Source organism: Sinocyclocheilus rhinocerous, unplaced genomic scaffold (genome assembly GCF_001515625.1).
Source record: "Sinocyclocheilus rhinocerous isolate Xijiao unplaced genomic scaffold, SAMN03320098_v1.1 scaffold585, whole genome shotgun sequence".
Classification (NCBI taxonomy): domain Eukaryota; kingdom Metazoa; phylum Chordata; class Actinopteri; order Cypriniformes; family Cyprinidae; genus Sinocyclocheilus; species Sinocyclocheilus rhinocerous.
In genome coordinates this window covers 1,962,040-1,972,926 of record NW_015630024.1, presented here as the reverse complement: position 1 = coordinate 1,972,926, position 10,887 = coordinate 1,962,040, and the positions used below count along the sequence as shown (strand labels likewise).

The 10,887-nt window shown below is 37.0% G+C and overlaps 1 protein-coding gene across 1 annotated transcript in view; it reads left to right on the top strand.

Moving 5' to 3' along the window:
• The window catches only part of cacna1bb (calcium channel, voltage-dependent, N type, alpha 1B subunit, b), a 124,391-nt gene that overhangs the window by 79,885 nt on the left and 33,619 nt on the right, over positions 1-10,887 (top strand). The window contains exons 15-24 of the mRNA XM_016551903.1: positions 1,909-1,981; positions 2,088-2,205; positions 2,508-2,575; positions 2,725-2,831; positions 4,207-4,269; positions 7,053-7,718; positions 8,645-8,814; positions 9,138-9,264; positions 9,649-9,778; positions 10,611-10,670. Of these exons, the coding sequence (XP_016407389.1) occupies positions 1,909-1,981; positions 2,088-2,205; positions 2,508-2,575; positions 2,725-2,831; positions 4,207-4,269; positions 7,053-7,718; positions 8,645-8,814; positions 9,138-9,264; positions 9,649-9,778; positions 10,611-10,670 (1,582 nt within the window). The remainder of the gene's footprint in view (positions 1-1,908; positions 1,982-2,087; positions 2,206-2,507; positions 2,576-2,724; positions 2,832-4,206; positions 4,270-7,052; positions 7,719-8,644; positions 8,815-9,137; positions 9,265-9,648; positions 9,779-10,610; positions 10,671-10,887) is intronic.

Here is a 10,887-nt window from a genome sequence, read left to right as displayed (position 1 = left end):
CCGAGCCGTACCGTGCCGTACCATGCAGTGGAAAAGCGCCATTAGTCATCACAGCCATCACAGCCAGGCTGTGTTTCTAAAGGATGAAATGCATATTCAAGAGTCAGATGGGAAATCGTACCCCTGGGTCATTCTGCCGAGCCGTACCGTGCCGTACCATGCAGTGGAAAAGCGCCATTAGTCATCACAGCCAGGCTGTGTTTCTAAAGGATGAAATGCATATTCAAGAGTCAGATGGGAAATTGTACCCCTGAGTCATTCTGCCCTTCCAAATAAAGCTCACATGCACTAGTAGAACTATTTTTAATTTGACACATACAGCATTTATGATCTTCATTCGTGTTGATGTGTTCTGATAGGTGGTCGTCTTGTGCATGTTGTGACGTCAGTGTACATGCACATCTCTCATTGAATGTGATGTAATCAGGGTTTAAAGCCTGCAGGGTCTGATGGTATTAACTCACCTGGCTGTTTGTTGACTGTGTTTTAAGGTCTTGTCAAATGCCCCTAGAGTTTTTTTAATTGCTGTCATGCAGATTACTGGTGAAAGCCCTGGAGTTTTGGAGGGGATTGCAGAGTATGAGCGTAAACATTCGAGTGGTTTGAAGAGACTTTCTAATTTAGTTTTTTCTCATTGAGTTTCCTGCAAATGAGTGAAGTGGTTGTTTTATTTTTTGTGTTTCGACTTGGTGGGCTGCAGAAAAATTCCTTTAGTATTCAGTTGCTTATGCAAATCAGACTGAGATTAAGTATTTGAGATCTTTCCCTCCAGCCGAACATCAAATGAGCCTCTGTCAACGTTTATATCCTGGTTTTTGTCTTTGGTTTTGAGGGCCCAAAGGGCCCTGAGACACAAGCTTGCTCAGGTTTGTTCTCTGAAGTAAGTGTTTGTATGTGTAGGTATGAAATGCATTTGCACACAACCGTTAGATGCTTCCCCAGCAATTACAAAATCAGTCCTTTATTCTTTGTCAATTTTTGCATTTACAGTTCTGTGTAATCAAGCATATTCTAAGCTTCTTATACTGTATGAGTGAACAACATTTTGTTTTGTGCAATGGTGCATCTACTGCAACTTCTGTTGGAAACCTCTTTATGTTTACGATGTAAAGCTAATGCACAAATCCCACGACAAGCCAGGACTGAATGATACATCCTTTCTACCATAATTCACTGTTGTGAAAGCAAGCATGCTCTGAATCTCCTCTATGAATGGATGAGTCACCACCGTTGTGTTCTTGTGTTTCCCTTGAAGGCCAGACTCTGAAAGGCAATTTGGAGAGAGTTAAAGATGGCAGGACTGAAAGAGAACTTTGAAATCTAAAAAATAAATGCTTGAAAGAGGAAGAGAATGATAGGGATGGATCAAAAAAGAAGAAAACCGATCCTCCAGTTCATTTCATTTGAGGCAAGGACAAATATTTTCTTGCCTCACATGCAAGAGGTCATGAATCTGAGTCTGGTTCAAGTGTGTCAGTATATCAGAAATGGTGGCGTGTGGCCAAATTTCATTTGATTTCAGTGGAGTTGTGTTTTTAGGTGGATGAGATGAAACACAGGGGTGCCAAAGCCCTCCTAGATAGAGATAAGGGTCTCTGTGTTTCACGTTTTCATCCAAAAGGTGGAAAGAAATGGAAATAAACCAAAAAAACAAGCCATATCTCATTTGAGTATGAATGTTACACTATTCTGATTGTTTTTAACATTCAAGCACACAAATTACTGATGATAAGTGCCGTGCTCAGGGGTACAAATCATGATAAAACAGAATTTTAATCCTAGTAACTCGGTATCTTTGTTTTGACAGCCCTGCAATTAAAGCAAACCAGAACTGACATCAAAATCTTCAGTGTACCTCTGAAGTCTTTTTACACCAAGTGCGCTGAAGATCTCTCTCTTCCCAACCAGGTTTAATTTTGAAGATGAAACTCCCACTACAAACTTTGACAGCTTCCCTGCAGCCATAATGACAGTCTTCCAGGTATACTTTATTTTAATTTGGCCTTATGAATGTTTAATGTTTTTTTTTTTCATGTATTAAACTGTAAGACTGTTTGGTGTGCTTGACCTGTTTATGCCTCTTGCAGATTTTGACAGGAGAGGATTGGAATGCAGTGATGTATCATGGGATAGAGTCCCAGGGTGGTGTCCGGGGTGGAATGTTCTCCTCGGTCTACTTCATTGTTCTTACACTGTTTGGAAACTGTATCCTGTCCTGCATCTGTTCAAATGTTTGGGGCATCAGGGACAAGAAGATTTGTAATACATCTGCATGAAAAAGTTCAACATATGGAAAATCATAAAGTGAATATTCTTTATAAATAAATAAATATAAGAAAGTTTCATACCTTTTAATGAAAAAAGTAGATAAAACAATTCAGTTGAATTTCTTTCCTTTGAATTATTGATCAAATGTAAAAATGTAGTCTGTTTTAATGCAAATCAAATGTATGTTGAATGAAATGCAATATGAAATACGAACAATTCTCTAACCTGATAATAACTAGACACACTTCTCAATGTATTCTTGGCCATCGCTGTGGATAACCTTGCCAATGCACAGGAGCTAACAAAGGTAATCTGACCTTAATAACACTACCTGTCACCTGATTTATAATAATTTTGCTTTGTTTTTTGTTATTACACTATATTGACACAAAACACCCTGAGGATGTAGGTTTCTTTTGTCCTGATCTTTCATTTCTGCAATGTCCATGCTTTCAGGATGAAGAGGAACAAGAGGAGGCAGCGAAGAAAAGCATGGCTCTTCAGAAGGCTATGGAGGTGAAGGAGGTCAGCCCAATGTCTGCTGCCAACATCTCAATAGCAGCGTAAGTGTCTGATTTTTCCTCCTGTATGTTTTCTTAACCAGCCTTGTGCTATGGAACTTTTCCTCTGATGTGTACTGTAGCAGTTGTTTGTTACTTCTCTGTTAAGTTTTTTTGTGATTGCTTGATTGTTTGTCCAGTCAATGTCAGTGTGACCCTGGCCTCCCCTTAAACCTGCTCTGTGTAGTGTGTTCTTCATGAGTGTGTTGCTTTAGGGTGATATGTTATATCAAAGCAATGTTATTATAGTTTAATTATGTCATCTGGAGAGATAGTTATTATGGTATCATATTATGTGTTTTACATATGCTAATTTTGCCTGTAAGCTTCTGCAAGGTAAATAAACCTAAAATACTTTATAGCTTAAGACAATAGTGTGAAATTAGGGTTTTTTCAGGTATTTGCACTTTTGGCCCATTCACACTCTCATTCATTTATTTATAGTAATATGTCTATGAGCCACATACAACAATCTACATACATGCATACATACAGGAAATGATGTTAATGGAAACTATATTTAACCTTTTTTTTTTTTTAGGAAAAAGTTATGTATCATAAATTCACAAGTAATATTTTCCTAATATTGTCAGTCTGAAATTGAAGAAATGATTATCATTTTAAAAATATCTAGTTTTAAAAACATACAATTATTATATAATTTTGTAAGTATTGTTTTAAAATTACAAATCAACACAAATAAACCTCTTCTATACAAAAGTGCCTTTACTTGAAGAAACACTGAATGATGTAATGTGCAATAGGTTTTAAGAAAACAACAATCTGAATGCTTCTGTCTTCAGTTTGAATGCAACAGACTGTCTTTTTTCTGGTTGTTCTACTTTCATTTTACATTTGTTATTTGTTTTCATATGTGTAACCATTTCTTCTTGTCTGTTCACAGAGCACATGAAGTTAGCATTTTACAATTGTCATTTCAGAATTTCTTAACAAAACCAATTGTAATTCACATTTCATTGTATCACATCAAATCACAGAGTATTATTTACAAAACTGCAAACACTTCTGTACACTTCTGTAATGCAGCTTGTTTATGAGTTATTGTTTGTTTTTTTAACACACATATTGCTAGCTTTATATTTTGGTGACACTGAAGTGCAGGGCCAAAATTTCAGAGATCTGTTTTTAAAATAATTTCATGTCTCTTCATGTTTAAGTCTTCAAACATTCTCCATGGCCACAGTCTGTACAGTGTTTAAAGTTTCCTTTACTGACGTGTTACCAATGTTTGTGTCTTTGAAAACACACAAGGGACAGGTGGACAGACTTCAGTCTGACTGCCATCTGCTCCCTCGGCACTTCTTTCATTTGCGTTTGTGTCTCATTCTTTTGTTTTGTTTTTGTTTCGCATATGCAGTTTTGTAAAGCAAAATCGAGATGCAATCTCTCGCAGGTCTTCAGTCTGCAGCGTTCACTCACCGTGAGTTCTGCTCTCACTTACAATACTCCTCTCCTCTACTCTCCTCTGCTCCTCTCCAACTCATATTCCTATTCCTACATCTAAACATATTCCAATCTCCTTAAAGCTGTAATCCTCTCGTTGATTTTCCCTCTCATGTCTGCATGGCTGGTGTTAGTATGGTTAGTGGTTGATTTCTTTATTTTTAGTGCTCTTAAAAGACAACAAAACTCCTGAAGTTAGAACGGGAAAAGGAACGTTTGTCAGGGCAAACTTTGAATGTTGGCTTGACAGAATGTTGTCTGTTAAAATGCTGTTGTTTAGAAAAAAAAAACAGCAACTTAGATTTAGGGTTTATAAAGTTGTATATAGTTCATATTTGCTAGCATGTTGCTAGAAAGTTGCTTAGATGTTCTAGATGGTTGCTCGATTGTTTTTAACAAATACTATGGTATTCTGGGTGGTTGCTAGGTTGTTGCTACAATATGTATGGATGGATGGATGGATGGATTGATGAACGGATGTACGGACGGTGGGGTTAGATTAGATAGATAGATAGATAGATTAATTATTTTAATCTATACACACAGACGAGATTAATTATTTTACATTATTTGTAGGTCGTTTAAGTGGTCTCCCTTTGTCCTTAGATAGATGTATTATATCACTCCGACACTTTGATTTTATCCTTTTGATAGCGGATAACTTTTCCAATATGAATGAAGGCCAAGCTAAACAGAGCAGTCTGGGTGTGCTGTCTGCAAGCTTCACTGACTATTTAGATCAACGGCCTTTGTAGTGTGTGGGTTTGGTCTTTGTGTGTGTGTGTGTGTGTGTGTGTGTGTTTGTGCATGCAAGGGACAGAATGGCACTTTTTCATCAAGAAACAGCATAATCATTTGGGGCATTGAAAGTATATTAAAATCTGCAGGTTCATGTTGTTTTTCTGTTACGTTTTCCTTTCTCTCAAGTTGTTCTTTCCTTCTTTCTTGACCTCTTTTCATATAATATCCTTGTTTGTCTTTAACATGTTTTGTCGTTTTTGTGTTGTGCGTCCCTGAATGTGTCTCTAAGGAGTTATGTCTACACTCCATGTCGCCTTCTTTCTTGACCTCTTTTCATATAATATCCTTGTTTGTCTTTAACATGTTTGTCGTTTTTGTGTTGTGCGTCCCTGAATGTGTCTCTAAGGAGTTATGTCTACACTCCATGTCATCGCTTTGTGAGGTATAGTGACACAGCTCAGGATGCTTTTGTTATTTTTGTTCGATTTTAGTGGTTTTTATCATTAGTTCATGCTATTAGTGCATCATTAGGGCTTCTAAGTCCCTGTAGTCCCATGATGCTGTCTGTCCCCTCTTAACAATGGAACAGCATTTGCTGTTAGACATAAGTGAAATGCATGAGATTATACTGAAACTGCATATAGAAAAACATCTGTGCCAACCACTGTTCCACTCGAATGCTTGAGAGCCCGATGTTGTTAAGAGTGTAGCTCACCCAAAAGTAATTCTGTCATTTACTCACTCTCACAGTGTTTCAAACCTTTTTGAATGCTTAAAATATAGTACATTAGTCATATGGATAGCTTTTATGATGTTTTTGCATCGAATTAAACTTCAGTCCTCACTTATTATAATAGCACAGAAAAGAATGACCAGTAAGAATTTCTCCTTATGTATTCCACAGAATAAATAAAGTCATATGGGTTTAGAGCAACACAAAGGTGAATAAATATGTGACAGCACTTTCATTTTGGGTGAACTTTCCTTTTAAAGTAGGCTAACTCACAAAATTTAGTTTAACAATATTTTTGTTTATTGTTTTGTCCCTTTGAAGACCAGAGTAGCTAATTGTTGGTCTACTGTACCTTTAAGATGTAAAAAAAAACTATACTTTGATTTACATTTTTTTCTGTATACTGTTTTAATAATTTACTATTACTATAATAGTATGTATTTAAAACTTTGAAGTAATTTTTATATTTTTCATTTAAAAAATTTTTTTTTTTACATTTTTATATTTAAGTTTTAGTAATTTTATTTTGTGCTTTTGTCATTTATATTGTTTTTTATTTTAATATTTCTATAATTTTTAAAACTGCCAAGGCAGCAAGTATTAGTTCAATTTAAGACCTTTAAATTACCTTTGTTTTGATTGGCTGGCCTCTTTACATGTAAAACTAGTAATTATTTTCTTATATTTACTCTTTTACTTCTAATAATCTTCTCATCTAATGTCAAACTCTAATGATATCATGAAGATTAAAGGGATAATCCACCCCAAAATGAAAATTCTGTTATTTATTCATTCCAAACCTGTGACTTTCTTTTATCTGTGAAACACACACACACACACACACAAAAGACATTTTGAGACTTTAGTCTTTGCAACTTTACAGATCTTCTTTATGCACCAAGAGCTTGTAACACTCCAAAGAGAAAGGAAAACTTGAAATCGCATCATATGACCCCTTTAAAGAACGTTGGTCACCAAACAGTTTCAGTTGCTCTTGCCTTCCATTGTAAAGACAAAAAATAGAGTGGATGTCAATGGGAAGTATTATTTTGAGGAATTTGTCTGGTTATCAAAATTCTTCAGAAAAAAGAAAGTCAGTCAGGTTTGGAACGACATGAGGAGAGTAAATCATGACAGAATTTTCATTTCTTTGGGTGTACTATCCCTTTAACCATGTTCATTGGGATTTTGAGTGGTCAGCAGTGGTGGGCTCATGGATGTGGGTGTTATCGGAGTAAATGCATATTGATGTGTGTAATTCAGGTGAATGTTCTTCCGTCCTTCAGTAAAGAGCAGCAGAGGTCACTGCAGAAAATGTCCATATGGGAGCAGCGCACCAACCAGCTGCGCAGACACAACCTGCGCAACAGCAGCGAGGCCCTTTACAACGAACTAGAGCCCGAAGAGCGTCTGCGCATGTCTTCGGCGCTCCATCTGCGGCCCGACATGAAGGCCCACCACGATCGGCCGCTGGTAGTGGAGCACCGAGACGATACTGTGGACAATTCTAGGACTGACAGAGATGGAGACACTCCAGACTGTCAGCCGTCCTCCGGCCACCCAAGGAAGCACCATCGATGTCGAGGAGAGAACGGAGATGCAGGAGAGGGGAGGCACCATAGACACCACAGCCGAAACAGAGAGCACCAGGGCGGCCTGGAGCACAGCAGCAATCAGGATGGAGGACACACTAACCACCACATGGCTGGTTCTCCTGAGGAGGTCATAGGGATGGAGGAGAGAGAGCACAGACACCACCATTCTCGCCGATCCAGAGAGGTCAACGGGAATGGCAACGGCACGATCGGTAATGGAGGCAGAGGCGAGGGTAGGATACGAGGTCACAGAGAGGGCGAAGGAGAGAATGGAGAGAGGAGAAGACACCGGCCACGTGTTAAAGCCCAGTCCACACTGGATGGAGAAGAATGCAGGGAGAACGGTGGAAAACACGGGTACGTTCTCAGACTGCATGGTGGCTCCAAATACTATTTGGACACATAAAGGGATAGTCCACCCAAAAATACAAATTCTGGCATCATTTACTCACCCCGATGTCATTTAAAACCTGTATGCATTTTTTTCTTGTGCAAAACACAAAGATATTTTGAAGAATGCTGGTAACCAAATACGTTCAGTTCCTATTTTTTGTCCATACTGTTTAATAGAAGTCATTGGGAACTAAAATTGTTTGGTTTCCAACATTCTTTGAAATATGTTTCACAGAACAAAGTGAATAAATAATGAAATTTTTTTTTTTTGGACTATCCATTTAATCCATGCTTAAAAATTGCATTTAGATAACAAAATATTAAACCAAGTGGCAGCTGCAAACAAATAATTTGAGAGCTTTTCTCAAAACTTCACAATTATGAAATTTTTTGCATGTCTTTTAAACAGCTTGTTCCAAGATGATTTTTAGTGCATTTATGAAGTCAGATCTCCTCAAGTTCACACAGCTGTAACAGAGTAACCAACAGTATAGTTTGTCACATGAGCTCTGAATATGTTCCACTAATGTTTGATAACCACAAAGTGTCCAAATACATTTTTTCTTCATTTTAAATAGCATGTCTATTGCTTTAGAATTTAGAATCTTTCAGACATCTTTTAATGTGTTAATATAAGTGACATTACTTTGATGTTTTGTTTTATAATGCACTGTCATTCATAATTTTATGTGAGACATTTTGAAGCCACGTACATCCAGAATAGACTGATGTTGAGTGCATGATCAGACATGACGTTTTTTCCTACAATTTCATTGTTACTTTGATCTGTATGTACTTCAAAAAGCATTAGACAGCACTTTGAGATATATTGTGTATGTATGTTGTATATATATTTTTTCGTTCAGATTAATAGGTTTTTTATATTACAGGGGCAGACCAACAGGAACAGACAGCCTAGCCACCAGCCCTCTCCAGTCTCCAACTGAAGAGAAGCCAGAAGACAAAGATAATCTAAAAAACAGCACCAGAGTGGGCCCAACTGGAGTCAACATCCCTGTTACCATAACTGCCCCACCAGGAGAGACTACAGTCATTCCCAGTAAGTATTCTTTAATCTCCTGCTTGAATAATATGAGCACATTGTGCCAAAAATAACAAATCAATTGAATAATTCGCCTAGTGATTTTTTAAATGAATGAATCATATATAGTGTATTTTGAACATATACATTTTTTGTATGTCCAAGCTGTCACCAGTGGATGTAAACATACCGTAAAAGTGTTCCATGCAACCCTAATAAAAATAAGTATTATCTACTAACTACATAATCAGCACCGCTTAAACAAAGGCAGAATTGAATGTTTATTTGACATTTGTGACATTCTCTCCTCATCTTTGCTCTAATGATCATCTGTTTGACAGTGAACAACATTGATGGTGACAGTCTACTGCTGAACGAGGAAAAGAAGGATCTTGATGAGCTAAATCAGAATGCGCCCAAACACATTCTGCCATACAGCTCCATGTTTGTGTTCGGTCCAACTAACCCGTGAGTTAAACCCCAATTATTATGTTACAGAAAACTCTTGAGAAGAGATTTTAAATATGTATCACATAAATTACTTGCTTTAAATTGAATTTTCGTTTAGTTGTAATGTACAGTACATGCTAAATATTGTGAATTAAGTGTTGTTTCTTCATGTTGTCTCCATAGAGTGAGACGGCTGTGTCATTATGTGGTGAATTCGGTCCAACTAACCCGTGAGTTAAACCCCAATTATTATGTTACAGAAAACTCTTGAGAAGAGATTTTAAATATGTATCACATAAATTACTTGCTTTAAATTGAATTTTTGAATTTTTTGAAGTTGTAATGTACAGTACATGCTAAATATTGTGAATTAAGTGTTGTTTCTTCATGTTGTCTCCATAGAGTGAGACGGCTGTGTCATTATGTGGTGAACCTACGGTATTTTGAGATGTGTATCCTCACAGTCATCACCATGAGCAGCATCGCCCTCGCTGCTGAAGACCCTGTGCAGGCCAATGCCCCGCGCAATGATGTAAGACACACAGACCTACCTGGAAAATTTTGAAAAATTTCCAAATCTGAAAAAGCCAATATATATTTTTTGTATATAATATTTTTATGTAAGTTATACAATTTTTGTAAAAAAAAAATAAATAAATTTAATTAAGTCAATTTATTTAATGTTATCTATAAAATCCCGCAAACACTGATCTCGTTGTCACTGTCTTTCACTGTAAGCTGGGGTTATGACATCAGTGGTGTTTACATAACTCAAGAACAGTCCTGTAGGGCAGTATGGCAGCCCTTGTCTGAACTGTCACGCTGAGGGTTGTCACTAGCCACACTGACTGGCTTTTGCACCATATTTTTTATTTCGGGACAGCCCGTGAGCCCGTTAAGTGCCCAGTGCCACCGCATTAGCCCATAAGCGTAGCTTATTAAACCTTGCTCTCTGAATTACAGAGAATTACGTGTAAACATGTCTGCAAGAATCCCATAGTCCACTGTCTTTTCCTTCCAATTGATTCACTGCGCCTGATCGGCTTGTCCAATGAATCGCTGCTTACACCCAATATTTCCCAGCTGCTCATGTGGGAGGAATGAAAGGGAGAAAAAAAAACTTGAGTATTTATTTGAAACATCTATTTCTATCTAACATCTATTTACAATGTACATCATGTCTGTTCTGTTTTGGAGATTATTGAATTACTCGCTGAATCATAGCTGCAGTGGGGCCAAATACTATGGTTTATGCTGAGATTTTTATATTATTTATGGCATCATCCACTTTCATTTGCTCAGACAGTCTGTGGGACTGCAGAAATACCAAAAAAATAACTGCTTATTTTTTGTGGTTGGCTCAGGTGCTGAAATACCTAGATTACGTCTTCACTGGTGTGTTCACGTTTGAGATGGTTATAAAGGTAAATAAAATCACCTTTCATCTATTTTTAGAACTGTGCAATATTAAATCATTTGGATTTTAATTTTCAATCAGTTTATTAAATTTAAAAACCTGAACTTAAACTTGAACTTGAAAACATTGTGCTGCTTAATGTTTTTGTTAATACTGATACTCATTTTCCAGGATTCTTTATTGATTAGAAAGTTCAAAAGAACATCATATTTTGAAATATAACA